The 17243-nt window shown below is 44.8% G+C and overlaps 2 protein-coding genes across 4 annotated transcripts; one reads left to right on the forward strand and one right to left on the reverse strand.

Moving 5' to 3' along the window:
* The first annotated feature begins 33 nt into the window (after positions 1-33).
* Positions 34-4998, forward strand: mAChR-A (muscarinic Acetylcholine Receptor, A-type). 2 transcript variants are annotated; one of them, XM_011640256.3, is made up of 5 exons: positions 34-505; positions 1012-1294; positions 1880-2009; positions 2592-2891; positions 3090-4998. In XM_011640256.3, exons 1-5 carry the CDS (start codon positions 34-36, stop codon positions 3738-3740), a joined length of 1836 nt encoding a protein of 611 aa, XP_011638558.2. In that variant the 3' UTR covers positions 3741-4998. The 2 variants fall into 2 exon arrangements, with proteins under 2 accessions (XP_011638558.2, XP_011638559.2); XM_011640257.3 differs by having other exon boundaries at positions 1012-1291.
* A 3025-nt stretch (positions 4999-8023) lies between these two features.
* Positions 8024-17211, reverse strand: dysf (neuronal PAS domain protein dysfusion). 2 transcript variants are annotated; one of them, XM_089072709.1, is made up of 9 exons: positions 15619-17211; positions 14947-15123; positions 11797-11858; positions 11583-11672; positions 11296-11472; positions 11026-11210; positions 10847-10953; positions 10559-10712; positions 8024-10451 (listed from the first exon to the last, which is right to left on the reverse strand). In XM_089072709.1, the coding sequence occupies exons 2-9, from the start codon at positions 14993-14995 to the stop codon at positions 9404-9406; spliced, it is 1872 nt and encodes a 623-aa protein (XP_088928835.1). In that variant the 5' UTR covers positions 14996-15123; positions 15619-17211; the 3' UTR covers positions 8024-9403. The 2 variants fall into 2 exon arrangements, with proteins under 2 accessions (XP_088928835.1, XP_088928834.1); XM_089072708.1 differs by having other exon boundaries at positions 14947-15128.
* Between the last annotated feature and the right edge of the window lie 32 nt (positions 17212-17243).

Genomic DNA, 17243 nt, shown 5'->3' on the forward strand with positions numbered 1-17243 from the left:
GACAGGGAGAGGACGAGAGATAGTCCGTCAGACATGAACGTTACTCCAATGGTGGAGACACCCGGCAATGACAGCTTCAACGTCAGCGGCAACGGTCTCGACTGCGGCGGTGAACCTCATCAATACGCGATATGGGAGCGTGTGATGATAGTGGTGATCGCCGTCCTCCTCAGTCTCACCACGGTCGTCGGCAACATAATGGTCATGATATCATTCAAAATCGACAAGCAGCTGCAAACGATCTCCAACTACTTCCTCTTCAGTCTAGCGGTGGCCGACTTCGCGATCGGCCTAATCTCCATGCCCCTCTTCACGCTGTACACGGTGCTCGGTTACTGGCCGCTTGGGCCCCACGTGTGCGACACGTGGCTCGCCCTCGACTATCTCGCGAGCAACGCCTCGGTCCTCAATCTGCTCATTATCAGCTTCGACAGATACTTCTCCGTCACACGCCCGCTCACCTATCGGGCCAAGAGGACCACTGTCAAAGCCGCCATCATGATCGGTGAGTATCGAATCTGTGATGTGAAATAGATAAAATGAGTGAAATCAGTTTCTCTGAAAAATCTAGAAAACCCGAAGAAACCAGAGAATTTCCCAAGAATTTTATCGAGACTTAAAAAATTATTGTCCGAATTGTCTTTTTGAACATTTGGTTTTCAACTTGCGATCAAAAACTACTCCACTTTTATCTGAAAAATTAGAAAATTTTTTGATAATTTTTTTTTTTTTAATTTGAGTAAATAACATGATAATGAAAAATGAATGCATTTTACAAATTTATATTAAGTTTAAACTATCCTAAAAACTATCCTAAATGATGATTAATGGCTCTTTTGCATTTAAATTTTTGCAATATTATACAATTTTCTCATAATGAATCATGGTATTTCAATATGCTTTAATATAAGTCTGCAAATTAATATTTATTACAATGTTTATGACGTTAAACAGTCAAACGCGTTGAGAAACAATCGAGGCGATCACGTCAATTCTTTCTTCGGTTCTCAGGATCTGCCTGGGGTATATCGCTGCTTCTCTGGCCACCCTGGATCTACGCGTGGCCATATATCGAGGGTCAAAGGACCGTGCCGAAAACCGCGTGCTACATCCAATTCATCGAGACGAATCACTACATCACCTTCGGCACGGCTATCGCCGCGTTTTATGTTCCTGTCATGATAATGATATTCCTTTACTGGCGGATCTGGAAGGAAACGAAGAAACGTCAAAAGGACTTGCCAAACTTGCAGGCCGGCAAGCAAGACGCGAGCAAGCGTAGCAACTCGAGGTGGTAACTAACACTTTTAATCGTTTCTCCCTCCGAACTTGTCGTCAGCACGTCATCAAAAAAAAAAAAAAAAAGCAATTGCAACCCCTGCACAAGAGAGACGGTAACGCATTGCCCCACTTGAAAGATCGACACTTCCCTTGATTTAGCGTATGATATATCATAGATGCACAAGGAAATGATCGATTGGAACAAATCATTAAATTAATTTTGTTTTCTTTCTTATACAGAGATATTATTTTCATCGTTCATTCTTTCTTCCTCCCCAAATACATTCTGTCAAACTAGATATCACTTTAGAATTACTTTGATATTTCCTATAAGTTGTTATTAATGATGATTTGTTATTAATTTTTGTTATTAATGAATGTTTGCTATTGATCTGTGTGGGAATACATTTTGTCAATCTTGTTATTTAAATATTTGCTAATTTTGTTTAATCTTGATCTCGATAAAAATATTTTCTCACGGGTCTGCGTAATGAGATGCTTCTTTCGACAACGCGAGCAATCATACTTTGTACAACGTCACGAGGTCGAAAGGACCAGGTGCAGTTCAACGTGTTTATTGTCGTATTCTTCCGTGTAGCGACGAGGCTTTAGATATGGAGGATTGCAGAAGACAGCGAAGTGAGTCGAGCACCGGCGGCGACGACGTCTCGCACGCAACGCACATCGCCGTTTCCTACATTGATAAGCACTATCCGCAATACAAGAGCGTAAGTAACAGCCATAAGCGTGAACGAGAACGAGATTACACGTAAAAATAACATTGGCGCGCACGTTTCCCCGTTTGCTCGTCTTTACAAATGCCATCAAAAGTTGGAACTTACTCTGTACTCATACAACTTGTGCAATTCTGTGAAATCAGTATCGTTACTTTGTAAATCTCTGTTAGCAAATCTCATATATCTCTTTACACTTTTACTACCAACATGTAAAATACCGATTCTAAAATTCACTCGTTCCTCCGAATAAGCTCGTCGATTTTACAATTAAAAAAAACAGAAATATTTATACATATATTCACAAATATACCTTTTATGTTGGAATAATATGTCCATATTAATTATAATTAAACAATTACAAGCATTCGCGAATTCAATCCATTTTTATGTCATATTGAATCCGATGGCCACCGGTGACCGCCGCGGCATTCAACGCGTTAATTAAAAAGAATTGGGAAGAATTCGGTTATTATTACATTGTGACGCAAAATTACGCTTACCAACGCAACCTCGGCTAGATCGATCATCGCCGCGACTGCGATCTTACTCCGTTTCCGCTTTTCGGGCGTGCAGCACAGGCCGTTCTCCTGGACCTGGCTGAAGATGTGGTGCATCGCGTGGTGGCATAGCGGTCGAGAGGACGAGGACGACGACGAGGACATCGGCGGACCAGAGAGCAGCCGCACCGGGGCCGGTTACGAGGACACGCTCACGCCGCTGTCGGCCGAGACGCCGCTTCCCAGCACGGTATCGCGGTGTCCCTCCCTCAGCGCGATACACGCCACGGGGATCACTCTGGACAAGGCAGTAGCGCAGCACGAGTACAAAAGGCCGACGCGACCGGCCGATCTCAAGACCATCTCCGGCGATTCCGTATGTCACGCTTCTTTTCGTTCTTATTTAGAAGATGATTCGAGAGAAAATATATTTTATTTCGTATCTCCGAAAAGAATTGCTATTGCGCACTATTAGAATTATTAGCACATTGTGAAAATTTATTATTTTGTAATCTTAAGTTATGATTGATTTGCCCGAAGATTTATACAACAAGCGCGTCTCCTTCACTTCCAGGTTTATACGATTCTGATCAAATTGCCGAGCAACGGCGGCAGGTACAGTGAGGGGCCGAGTATAAAGATGATTCACGACGAGTCCGTGTCGATACAGTTGCACAGCATGATGGGAGACAGCGAGGACGACAGTGGTGTTGGCGACGGCAGCAGCGGCGCCGGCGGTGGCGGTGGCAGCGGTGCCAGCAGGCTCTTCCGCTTCGGCGGCGGCTCCGTCTCGAGCCCGTCGACGGTGACGAGGAGGCCGTCGCAGATGCCGGACATCAGGATACCGCTGAACGCAAAGAACATACCGAAGGCGCCGACGACGAGCAAGGGTATACTGAACAAGCAGCCGAACAAGAAGAAGAAGAAGCTGCAGGAGAAGAAGGCCGACCGGAAGGCCGCGAAAACCCTGTCGGCCATCCTGCTCGCGTTTATCATTACATGGACCCCGTACAACATCCTGGTACTTCTCAAGTCCATCACCGCCTGTTCGTGGTACATACCCCAGGAGCTCTGGGACTTTTTTTATTACCTTTGCTACATCAACAGTACTGTGAACCCGATGTGTTACGCGTTGTGCAACGCGGCCTTCCGCAGGACCTACGTGAGGATTCTCAAGTGTAAGTGGCACAGTAGGAACCGCGGCACCGCGGTCGACCGGGGATGATATCAGTAACCCGACGACGCGCGCTTCGACCTTTTCGCATCGGGAAGAGATGGAGAGGCCCCCCCCCCTCCCCGCGCTTCCGATATCAGCACACCACAGAATTGGGAGTCAACGACCGCGCGCGCGCGCGCGTGTACTCTCACACGTACATGCATATACCAAAGCAACTGTATTGTTATTATTATTATTATTATCATTATCATTATTATTATTATTATTACTATTACTATTATTATCATTACTATTATTATTGTTATATCGCCGTTTACTTTTCCTTCTTTTTATGCGTTTCTCAGAGCGCATGATGAAGCGGAAGCGAGGAGACCGGCGACTGCCGCGAACGAGTTTGGCGCTCGCGACTGCCAAACCGCCCTGTTCCTAACGATATCGCTCGTCGTTACCGGGTGCGTCCGAGCTACTCTCGGATCACTCCCTTGGTTGGACCGCCGGACCGCGCGCGCGACGTCCAATGTTCGATTGGCCGTTCACACGCTATTGTCACGTAGAAAAAAAAAAAATGGGACTGCCGAGTCCTTCTTCCGAGCGGTTATACAGAATCGCCACGGGACGCGAGATTAACCCCTCGACGACCCCTAAAACGTAGCTTTCGCGCATTCGCGTCGGCCGATCATGCGCATTTTTCAATGAAAATTTTATTAATCATCAGTAATTACGCGGATAATTCGATTATCCCCCCACGTAACGTCGGAGTTTAACGCTCTCTCGAACATAATTGTATCACTTCGTAATTATATTGGTGTCCATTAACGTGCAAAAAGACTTAATCGCGAATTAATATATCCTTGTCGGGGGGTTGAACGATGTAACACCGGGTGACACGTAAACGAGTTCTCTACCTTCCTCCGTTCCTCCTCCTCCTCGCGTTACGCATGTGACCGCAGGGATCGGTTTGTTTGTCCATAATATTTTCGGATAATCTCGAATTTCAACGGCACTGATATCGATCATCTATATCGAGACGCGTGAATTCTTAATGAGGCAGTGGTTCTTAAGCTTTTTTGGGTCGCGGACCTCTTGGAGAAACTGAGGGTTCTCAGTTTGTCTCTCAGCGATTTTATCTTAAAATCTCGGCAGTCATTCGCCGAAATTCTTCCGTTCTGATGAAAATTGATGCAGGAAACTTGATGACATAGTTAACAGCGTGCGCGACGTTACGTCGGGGAAACGTTGAAAAGATTAGGAGAAAATCGAGAGAGGAAGAGAGAGAGAGAGAGAGAGAGAGAGAGAACGAGAGAGAGAGAGAGAAAACAAAAAAAGGAGAGGGTGAACTCGTTTGCGTCACACGACGGGAAGCGCGTGCCGGCCGTCAACGCACTAGTCAAACGCACGCAGCTCCGGTCTCCCAGTTTCGCAGAGAAGTAACGCGATGCGGATACTGCCATGAATATAACGTTTATTAATATCTACTCGAATGTCGCGCGTACCTACGCGAGTCGCGCGAGTTCGGAATTGTATTGCGTATCCGGTGTCCTCGGGACCGAGATATACCGGTGCTCCCTCTCCCCGTTGCAGTCGCCACCGTCGTCGCCGATGGTACCGGAAGTCTCCCGGAGTCTGCCTTCCTTCCGCAAGAGAGAGGGAAAAGAAGGAATGACTGCGGTGAGTGAGTGGTAACGGGGAGTGTAGACGAGGAATAAAAAGCTAAGTCGCACAAGAACCTACTTAAGTAAAATATCGAAAGAATAACGATAATCTTCTATGCGCCGCGCGAAACTGCGACAGGCGATGCAAACACTCGATGTAAATTTTACGACGTAGCGAAGTGTAAAACTGTAAATGAATGTGTTTAAATGTAATAATGCTGGGTGAAATATAGGGTGGGTATATGGGAAATTCGACGATGTAGATGTGGGGGCTGGGAACGGCCAGCGGAGTACGGGGGGATAATTAGCGATTTAGAGAAACGAAAGAATTAGAGTGAAGCAGATGATGGAGAGATTAGGAAGAGCGAGATTAACGCTAAAATCGAATTCTTCCGTAAAACTAAAATAAACTACACACATTCTAATTATGTGCCAAACGAAGCTTTAAAAGATTATACCAAGATTATACGACGTGAGAAAAATAGAGAGAGAAAGAGAGAGGGGCGAGACGGAAACGAAAGGGAGGAATGCCGTAGCGCACTCTCGAAGCTATCGAGAAGCGAAGTACCGAAGAAACATAGTTAATAAAGAGAGAAAAAAAGATTAAGTAAAATAAAAAGTAAAATAAGAGCACTGTGTCGAGCGATACACGACTTTAGCGATCGGAGGCTCGTAAAGTAATCAAAGTCAACCGTACGCGCGCCGACATGCCTATAGTGACCTCAAGACTGCGAGCTCTTCATTTCCTTCATTAACTTTGCGACTTCATCTGATTGATTATCCCGCGTATCGGACTTTACATTACCCGCGAGGGGCTGCGGATCTTTTACTATAAATGTACTTCGAGCATCTTTTTCTTTCGCTGTAGGTCGTACACAAATCAGGTCGATCCGAACTGATTTTCCTCTAATTTCGAAAGCGCTCCGGGGTTATTCCCGAGAAGAATTTCTGAGAAGAAATTCTTCCCCGTCTCTTTCGCTCGTATCGTTCATTCGCCACTCGAAGCAAGAAACATAATCGCTGCTAATCGTGGAAGAACAACAGCGAACACATTCCTATGTGCGTCGGCACGCGTGCGTTTGTACCTTGTACAAAAAATACCCACGCACACTAAAACACGCACTCTCGCGCGATCAGCATACACATATATACACGGTGCAGTGTCGCGGATAGTACGTACTCGCACGGGGGATGCATCTACGGGAGTAAGAAGGACCCGGGTCGGGGGTCACGCGTCTCCCTTCAGTCGCTTCGGGGAGATTGCGCGACTTCCGGCTGGATCCCGTAACGTGTAAATCTCGGCGAGGAAGGGACACGACGGAGTAACGTTGATCACGAACGAACCTAGGTACATCGAGTGGACGCGACGGTAGTTTACGTCATCAGCAGCGTAATTAACGAGTACGATTAACCGACGGTATGATTTCGATCTATTATTCGGGTACTTTTGATACGAGGATTCGCGCTGATCGATTTGGCGACTGTTACGCGAGCGATTACACCGATAAACCGTACACGAATTCTGTTTCCGGAGGTGCGACAAAGCAATGCGTCGAGCTGTTTTCTAACGATAACGAATTTAGAAGCATTCTTCCTGCGATATAGCTGCGCCGGGGAGTCTCAAGAAGGATCTCCCCATAATTAAGATATTATAAGGCGTATAATTAGCCGTTTGCTAGCCGTAAAGTCTTTAGCGAAGAGGGATGCAATGCGGAATGTCACACGTGAGGAAACAAAGATCGTATCTAAAAGAGAGGAGGACGGAGGACGTATATCCGTATAATCTCTCGCGTTTCCCGGCATTTTTGAGCACCGCCGAATATACGCAGGGGGAAGAGAAGTAGGACTCGTAGGACTCGGTGATATTTTTTTACCTTTATAGTCGATCACGCGCGATTCGATCTTGCATCTTGGCGCGAATCTTGGCGAATCGCGTCGATACGAAAATGCGATGGTAAACGCGAATCACGGGCAACGTGAGAACGTGACGACGTTCGACGTTTTTCACTGCATTTGTATTTCTTCGTGGCACAAGCGGGGACGTCGAGAGACGAGAATTTTTTTAGGTTTGCAGCGCTTTTTGTCGAATTCGCGAGCGTAAACACTGAAACAGGGAAGGGACTTTCGAAGACTGCGCTTTTTGAGGGAAAATCACTATGGTAATTCGCGAGCGGACCGATGACATTTTCAGACTTCGAAATTTCACACTTTGATATTTTGCCGCAGAGGAAATCGGAATTTATGACGAATCGGAATTTAGAGATTTGGAATATATCAGGGAGATTGTGTGATGTGAATTGCTTTTAATAGAAAAAAGTTAAACGATGGAAATCTAATTTAAGAGATTTGGACGCACAGTGGGATTGATTGTCGCAGCACTCATTTTGTTTTCTTGGTCCAAATGAAATCGGAGAATTGTATATTGTATTTCTCGGAAAGTAAACGTTAAAGTGCTAAGGCTATTAATGTGACAATTAGTCGGCGAGAACATTTGCGATATTTTGAATAGAGGAGCGAGCTGGTATGGCTGCTTTTTGCTATGAAAACTTACGTTCCTCGGAAAGAGGTATCGGAAACATCGTAACTTTGAGGATATATTCTAGAATTTATCGTCACATGTTGAAGTTCCAGAGTTTGGAAGAAACGTTACCCATAGATCCGTGAAAAAGCATCTTCCCATTTACTGCTCTGATGTAAAACACTTTATTTATTTATTCCAGCACCGCAACATATCTTCAAAGTTTGACTTCGCATCAGGACACATACACATTTCTGCGGGATATTTTTTATTTCGATATTTATTATGAAAGAATCGTAAGACACGTGACAAAGAGCGTGTTAGTCGTGATTCAATTGCACGATGGCTTACACACTTGGTCGACTTTCGATCGGTGGATGGACCTTCCCGATCGAGTTGTCGATAACGCTGGATAATAACGCTAAAATACACGACTGGACGAAAACTGATTGAAGCTGCAATTGCTGCTACTGCTATAAACGATTAACTGCCTCTCTTTATTTACCTATTTCTGTAGTACATCACGCCGAGACATAATGTAAGACACAGCACACAAAGATTGCGCCAAAGAGAAAAAAAAAAAGAGAGAAACCTTCCTTCGTTGAATGCGTTGAAATGTACAAAGCGAATATATTTCACGATCGTGTGTTAAACGTAAGATTTAGATATTTTCAAAGGAAATCTCAAACATATATAGCGCATGTACCTGGGTATCCTCTTACGACACTGCACACTCATACATAGTTATATATATATATATATATATATATATATATAATATATGTAATATATATATTATATATATAATACAATACAAAATATTATATATGTAATATATATAATATAAATATATATACACTTGGAATATACGCGTACGATGCGTGCTATTTATCTCAAAACGAATGTTCTCGCATAAAAGCGTATACCGAAGATAAACGAAATGATGTACGACTTTTTTTAATCGTAGATTATTGTAAACACCGTTGTAATCAGTCTATGTTTATATACGTGTTTTATATTAATGAAGAATTTACGATTCGAGAATAACGTATAAGATGCCAAAGAGACAGAGGTGAAGATATATATAAAAAAAAAAAAAAAACAAGAAAAAAGAAAGAGAGAGAGAAGACGAACGAGCGTGTAGAAAATTGTGTAACGCGATACCGATAGAATTTGGAAGAATATACTCCGTTGTCTGTGACAAAAAGATATATGCAGATATGACACTATCCGAACACTTCTCTCGTGTTCGCATTTGATTTTCTCACTCCCCCCCCCTCCCCTCCTACCGCCGCACACATGTACATCCCTACTTGGCCTCTATATACGAGTCTCTACCTTCCTCCCTACTTTCTTCTCTAGGTTCTTATATGAATTTTCTTTTCATTAACGAAACTAACTGGTATTTTCTACATTTTTACTATAGATAAAAAGCTATAGGTAGAAAACTATAGGTTTTTCCCTATTCTTGTACTTTTTTCTGCCTATTTCCTAAGCTCTTATAGTATTGATCCCCTTCGAACTTATACATATTTTCAAGCTCATTTCGGAAAGTCCTTGCTGTCGTTCTCCGCGGATTGTCCCTTCCTACGTGGTAACTGTAGCGTGATGGGCTGCACCGAGTCTTGGTGCTGCTTCCTGGGCTGAGTAGCGGGATGGCCGGCGGCGGTGGACGCGACGCTGCCGCGGTGGAAGGTGATCTTCAGATTTGGCACGTGTTGCTCGGTGCCGGTCCAATCGAAGTTGAAGATGGGCGCCTCCGAGTGTCCGAGCGTGTCCGAGTCGGGCGTGTTGACCGGCGTGGTCGGCGTAGTGATGTATGGGCTCAGCTCTTGGTGCATCACGTCCGGCACCCTCTGCAACGTGTCCGACCACGCCGGATTGGCGCCCCAGTTATCCAAGGGGGTGGCTTCGGGCGGCGGCGGCGGCGGCTCGGCCGTTGCGGCGGCGATCGAGGGTGGCGGTGGCGCGAGCACCGTCTTCGTTGGCAGCCGCTTATGCAGCGACAGCCCGCTCCGGTCCGTGCCACAGCAGTAGTCCCGGTCGAGGTCGGTAAGGTAATACTTGGTACCGGGTACCGACAGCACATCCGTGCAACCGCTGGCGTATTGCGTACCATGGCACTGCACAAACTTGGCCCGATAGCCGGCTAAATGCAAGGAGCTCTTGTGATACTGCTTGTGGTGGTACCGGACCGGGTCGTCCAGGATATGCTGCTGATGACCAGGGACCTGTACGCCCTGTACGCCCCTACCCTCGTGCTGCTCCGTGCCGCTTATCGACATGTCCACGGGTTCCGCGTCGTCCCGCAGGAGTCGCCTGCCGGGATAATCCGTCGGCTGCGCGATCTTCGAAGTACCGTGCGACTCCGTCTCGGACCGGTCCGTACGAAGCGACGGCGAGTGCTGAGCCTCGGTGTCGTTGGAATACGTCCGAACGTACTCCTGAACCTGGTTGGTAGCGGATCCTGCGGAAGGATAAACGGTGCCACGTCCTTGGCCGCTAGGACAAAGTCCGTAGGTGAACTTCGTTTGAGAGGAATACTGATACAACCACGAACTGGCGCGCATTACTTCCGCCTCTTTATCGCTGTAATTATCATGCAATGTAATCGGATTTTGAATTAATTACCAATTAATTAGTCAGAAATTTAATAAATGAATATTAAAAGGGATCATAAAACGATCATGACATACGTGAGTACTTGATTCGTGCAAACGATGATTGGATGCTGACATTCGTCGGAGGTGTCCTTGACCTGTAGCACGCAATGAACCCAGAACCACCTCCCGGAGCGGCTTTGTAGCTTCAAAAGAGCGGTAGTGGATCGCTCCTGATCGGACTGAATGACTAAAATCGAATCAAAAGAGAAGAATTTAAATTGCAGAAAAAAATTGCAAAGAACATTTCCTAAGTTTTGCTGCTTCGTGGAGATGTTTTCGCTTTCTCTCTGTTACAGAGAGAGTGCTTTGTATCATAATTACCGGTTTGATGCTTGCAATAGGCGGTCCTTATGGAATCCCAATGAAGTAGATTGTACCACGATACGTTGACCAACTCGGCACGAGAGTACTCCAAATGACTTTCCGCGCTGTGAAGGAAGAAACTTCCAGAAACACGCGCGATTTAATCTTCTAATTATCAATATCGAGTTATACGTTACGTTTTATCGATATGCAGGTACTTCATATCCATCGAGTGAATCGTGGTGAAGATGTTCGTCGCGCCCTGGACGATACTCTCCCGAGTCTCCGGCAGCACCACCGGAGTGCAAGACGCCAGGAAGACGAACTCGTTGCGATTGCAAACGGGAACAAACGGCAGAAAGTGACCCTCCACGAGAATTACCTGCGGATAGAAGCGAATAATGCGCGGTATCCGCAAGCATTATAATATCTTAAAAGCTAATCGCGGCGGTTTTCGGTTTAATCACCTTTTGATCGCCGAACCGCAGCTGCCTGCGAGAGTTCCTCGACACGTTGATTCGACACAGAAACAGCCTCCTGTCGCTGGGAACGGGACTGTTTCGGGATAATTGATTTTGCACGATCATGTGATCCTGCTTGTCGATCACGTCATACACGCTGTCCCCGTGAATGAGCAAGTCCTCCTGAAAATCTTTCATCTTATCGCGATTCATCTCGAGCGTAACGTTCGTCGTTTTCCAGCAAGAGACATTTACGAACGTTATTATTTATGCGATATTCTCAATTACTATACCATAGAATGCCCGAGATAATCCGCCGCATTTTCTGATATGTATAATAATTTTCCCTGCTGCGTCATCATCATGATAAAGCCGGACATTGCCTGGAAAAGAAGCGTGGGCTAAATCCGAAAAATTTGTAGGAAATAACCGATGAATGTAAAAAAATATAACTGTGCGTAGAAATAATTGGAAATAATTAATATTAATGAAATTTAAAATAATTACTTTTGAGAATCCTATATTCGGTGTTGGAATATTCGAAGATTCGGACGGACAGTTTTTCAATGCTGAAACGAAACGAAAAGAAATAAAAGAATCACAGTTGTCGAAATATGACGTGCAAAAGAACAAAGAAATTAAAGTATTATATTCCGTTGTAATATCTGTTGAAGGAGCAAAATATGGTATGCTACGTCAAGTAAAAAAGATAAATCGCTGATATACACGTGTTATACAATGTGGGTTTAGTGTCAAGAACGCGATAGGCAGAAATCGTTACTTCTATTTTTATTTTACGCAATGTGAAAACGTGCGAACGCGTTTGATAAGCTCGCTAGTCTCGCTAATCGCAAACTGTAAAAAAAAAAAGCTGTTCTTTTACAGCCGCATTCTTGATCAGTGTCCTGGAAATGTAGATGTGGATCGAAGGAAACAGCTGGAAGGCTATTTAGAAGAATAGCGGAGCGGTTGGTTGGAAAGTATCATCGATCCGAGGTCGTCGGCGGGATGCTGCCTTCTGTCAAGATGCTAATTAAATTAGATATTTTTTAAACGTGCAGTTTCTCAATTTTTCCTTTTGTTTTTCTTAGACTTGGCCGCGGCGTCACGTATCGATATCTCGTTCCTCGCATACTATTCTTACGTCTCATTGTGTCTCGGGCCTTAATCACGTGCGATAGTTTCGAGGCACGCGCGGGCTCCGGATCCAACGGATCCAGAAGAGAGAGAGAGAGAGAGAGAGAGAGAGAGAGAGAGAGAGAGAGAGAGAGATGCCCATTTCAATCTCGTGCTTTTTCACGCGATTGCCCGCGCATACGCCACCCTCCTCGCACGGGGCTTCCCCGAAAAAGTAAGGGGGCAAAGAGTTATATGCACACCGCGAGACGAAGGAGAGAAAGAGAAGGTGAGGAAAAATGCGTATGCTAATGCAGCACGGCAGCGTTTACTAACGGCGCTACATGGGACTATAGTGCTCGATACCGCGAGACAATGAGCGCGAGGGAGAAAGAAGGAGGGAAGGAGAAAGAGAGAACGACTAGAAAGGGGGAGGACAGTGGCGAGGGAGCAAGGGGAGCGGAGAGGAGAACGGAGAAGAAGAACGCGAGAGAGGAAGGGAAGCTGTGCGGCGGGTGGCGGAGAAACGATAGAGGGAAGGAGAGAGAGAGAGAGAGAGAGAGAGAGAGAAAGAGAGAGAAAGAGAAAAGAGGAGAGAAAGAGAGAGACGGAGTGAGAGGGGGACGCGATGCGGGGGGGAGGAGTGTGGGTTACAGGAGCGTGAGAGTGTTGTTGCAAAGGCCGACAGGTCAGCGGATCACCCGGAACTCGCGCTTAGACTCCGCTGAGTTTGAACGCGCGCCGGCCGATCTTGCCTTCTTGCATCGCTTCGTTTCGCTTTGCTTTGCTTTACGCTCGCCTCTCCTCTCCTCTCCTCTCCTCTTTCCTCTCTTCTCTCTCTCTCTCTTCTCTCCTCTCCTCTCCTCTCTTCTCCTCTCTCTTTCGAGTCTCTCTCTTGTTGTTGGTACCCACCGAGATACCGCACGTTCCCCGCCGTTTCTCTCCATGTCTACGAGAAGCTTACAGCCGGGTTACCCGGCCGACTCCCGCAACCGAATAGAAATTCTCCTTTGCGCGGATCGTTTGAGCGGGTCGCCAGCCGATTACAACCGTCAAGGCGAGGAGAGATTGAACAACGGGGAGAGAAAGAATCGTAGCGGATTCTCCAAATTCGGCAAATATCTCGGATTGGAGAGAGCACTTAATCAATAATGCAAGCGTGATCAAGAAATATTCGATTAAGAATAATAACGCTTTCCATATCTGGCAGTTAAAATTCAGGATTAAACTGCAACATTTTGCGACCTCCTCTTTTGCATGTTTTCTCGTTACTTGCTTGGAAACGAACATCATTATTTCTTCATCAAAATAGACCAAAATCGATCGAAATCATAAAATAAAATCATAAAACATAAAATGTATTAAATTAACATTTCAATTGTTCTCATTATTTTTTTAATCGACACTGCAATTTTTAATTGTCAATAGTTTTTCAGTTGCTTTTCATAGAGTGATCTGTATAAGAACTCTGTATAAGAAGAGTCTTAAAGTAAAAACTCTTTATTTAAAATATAATTTTTATACGACTGATTTATATAATATAATTTTTATATTTACAATATAATTTTTATTTTTTTTATGACTAATTTGTGCATATATTTTCATTATAGAAGTAACAAAAGGTATAGATATCGACAAATTTATTATCGTTATTTGTATTTGATTTAATCGATTATCGCTCGGACTTAAAGACTTTTATTTTTATTATTTTTACTATTGTGGCAATTTATTAATGACTCTTAGACAACAATCTCTGCTAATTCAGCATGTTTGATGGTCTGTACAACGTATCGCGATCATTATATATAGCACAGTACATAATGATCGCGAGTACCAATGCGCTCGCTGAAATATCAGAGTATAGACGCGGGGAATTGCACGGCACGAGCGCTTGCCGGCATTGAAGTCTCGACCGCGATGGATGCGAATTACTGTAAAGATATAGTAATCGCGATATCCCAATGGACTTGCTTTATCACCGTTTCTTGTTTTATAGACTAACAAATTGTAAGCCTGTGTAACGCGATGCGCGTATCATATCGCGGTTCTGTCAACACCAAACGCGAGCAAACCGAACTTTTAAAGTAACCAAACAATTCTCGATAATAAGGAATAGTTATCTTGGAATCATCAAAAAAAATATACGTTCACGTCAATATTTTATTCAATTTTGTTGATTATGCATTGATCTGCGATAGTTTCTCATTGACTCCAATAATTTTTTTATAATACGTATGCGCATTGCAAAATATCTTTTGCATATTCAATAATTGAATATTAATATTTCAACGTTTCGCATTGCAACTTGGAAGTTTAGAAAAATCTCGACGGTAAATATCACACGTTGCTTCCAACGTTGTGAATTAAATCTTTCAGCAATAATTTTATATAGAAATTATAGCAAAGGGAATCGATCTATTTACAACTTTTCGAGAGACTTACTTGCGTAAAAAGGAAGGAAGATCTAAAGAAGCAAGCTTCAAGATCTAAATATGCAAGCTTTAAGAGGCTCTAAAGGGCAAGCTCGCCCGTTTACTATACCTTGCTGAAAGTAGTTGGCTTTTCGCAGGAACACACAGACCAAGGCCATAAGCTGCAGCTGGGAAAGCCTCTGGCGTGTCGAGGGCGGTAACGGCAGTAAGTCACGTAGATTCGCGATTTCGGCGTTTATCAGGTCCCTTCGAAGTTTGCTGGCGCCTTTCGTAGACTTGCTCGCATCTATCCTTCAAGCACACTCTGATGTTACCGTCATTTGCCGTGGCACACGCGCGTGCGACACGCACGTGCGTGTCGCGCCGCGCATGCCTTCCGGTGTCATTTCGCGAACACGAGACCGTCGGTGGCCAGCCACTGTCCACTTCATCATCCCGGAGTCGCGATATTTCGTACTTCGATGAGGAGTACCCCGGAACCGACCGCCCGATACAGAGTATCTCGGCGATCGCGAGGGTGAACTCACCCCCCGCGTGAATCGCCGCGAAGAGGACCAGGCTCTCCATTCAACTCCAGCGATTAATATTATTTTTATTAGATTTCATCCGGTCGGGGAGTAATACAAAAGAGATGATCTTTAATGCGACTCATTGTATTGTACAACATTCAGAATTCGATGGTCCCCGCCGAAGTACGAGGCGATATTTCCAGCGACGACGACGACGACGACGACGACGATGACGGCGATGAGGACGATGTTGGTCCGCGGCCGTAACTTACCGATTGAACATATTTCGGTGGCCAGGAAGACATCAGTGGTCGATCACTGGTGGACAACGAGCGGGAGGACATCCGGGTCGGCAGGTTCTCGCGAAACTGCGGCTACGATCTAACATCCGGGTCATAACGCGCAACTACACTGAACACGTGGATAGACTGGCGGAGGCTGGTTCTCCTACCACCACCAACGTCGCCGCCACCTCCTTCTCCTCCTTCTTCTTTTTCTCCTCCTCCTCCTCCTTCACCGCCATCACCTCCTCTTCATCCACCTACTACTTCGTCTTTGCTCGCTTCTCCATCCTCCTCTCGCCTTTGCTTCTCGTAGTACCGAGGTCTTTCCTCCTCCTCCTGCTCCTCCTCCTCCTCCTCTATGCTGGTTAATCCCTCGGTCTCGCTTTTGCATTTGCTCGCTGCATTTACTCGCTCGCTCTCAGGTCACGATCGAGAGCGCAGAGTCCTGGTACCTCTACCACCGCCACCATCATCGCCACCACCTTTGCTACTGGTTGCACCGTCTCTCTTTCCTGCATATGGTTTCTGCGCGCGACTATCGTTCAGCTTGGCTTGAGAAATTTTCGGGAATTATTATGTAATTCGACCGCCAACTATTTGGATTTATTCGACTAACGAAACGACAGACGAAAATGTCGGCCGTGCCAATTACAAAAATTATAAAATAATATAAACATATATAAAATTATTGTAGTCGTTGAAAATATTTAGTAATTAATTTTACTTTATAATTTTATATTAAAATGGAAGAAAGATGAAGAAAGTTTAAAGGTTCTCTTTGTAGTAATTAATATGCGATTTTGTAGTAATTAATATGCGAAATTTTATAATTTAAACGAAAAAATTACACTTATTGTCAATATTATGATTATAATAGTCGTAAAACAAGTAGACAAGTTTTAATGTTAGACATTGTACACGGAAGTATATAATTTGATTTAAACTCTCGAGGAGGGCCGCCGGTCATTGCACTCCGAGTCGCCGAGCACCCCCTGGTTTAAATACCGTTGGAGCTTTGTCGGCGTAAATCCTGATGCTCTCTCCTTCCCTATCGATATTTAAAGTCTTGAAAGAACATAATAAACCCGTATAATCTTTATACAAATATATTTTTATAATTTTATTAACAGCATTTTTGTCCTCAAAATAATAAAATAGAAATTGGCGCATGAAGAAGACAGATCTGTTTTTTAAATAATTTACCACGGTATTTGAAATAAAAATTTATTCTCTTTAACAAAATATTACAACATTGCGGGAGAAAAATCCATACAATTGCACTTAGAAGATCACGCGATCAATTCATATAACGTCTATTACAATTTATTAAAAATTCCTGCCCTCTCTGCCGACAAAATGGCGGACTCGTCGTTCGATAGATCGCCCGCAACATCAATTCCCTAGACGACGATCGATCGAAAGACAACATTTTCACGCACTTCATGATGCTCGTCCGAACGATCATATTGGCTGGGAGTTGTCCAATTCGAAAATCCCCGCTCGCCAGCCAATCAGCTCGTCGGACAGCCGTCCCGCCGTGGAAGCGCGGTCACCGGCAACGCCGCGGCGCGGCGCTGTGGTCGGCCGAAAGTCGGCAGGTGTGCGTGCGCGTG

This window comes from Pogonomyrmex barbatus, unplaced genomic scaffold (assembly GCF_055798465.1).
Source record: "Pogonomyrmex barbatus isolate J1 unplaced genomic scaffold, ASM5579846v1 scaffold14, whole genome shotgun sequence".
NCBI lineage: Eukaryota > Metazoa > Arthropoda > Insecta > Hymenoptera > Formicidae > Pogonomyrmex > Pogonomyrmex barbatus.

Coding starts and splice junctions, on each gene's coding strand:
- mAChR-A (XM_011640256.3), top strand. CDS start 34: ATGAACGTTACTCCAATGGTGGAGACACCCGGCAATGACAGCTTCAAC. Junction 2,010..2,591: donor ACTATCCGCAATACAAGAGC/GTAAGTAACAGC, acceptor TCGGGCGTGCAG/CACAGGCCGTTCTCCTGGAC. Junction 2,892..3,089: donor AGACCATCTCCGGCGATTCC/GTATGTCACGCT, acceptor CTTCACTTCCAG/GTTTATACGATTCTGATCAA.
- dysf (XM_089072708.1), bottom strand. Junction 11,859..14,946: donor AGCCAACTACTTTCAGCAAG/GTATAGTAAACG, acceptor GTTTCGTTTCAG/CATTGAAAAACTGTCCGTCC. Junction 10,713..10,846: donor CTATTGCAAGCATCAAACCG/GTAATTATGATA, acceptor ATTCGATTTTAG/TCATTCAGTCCGATCAGGAG.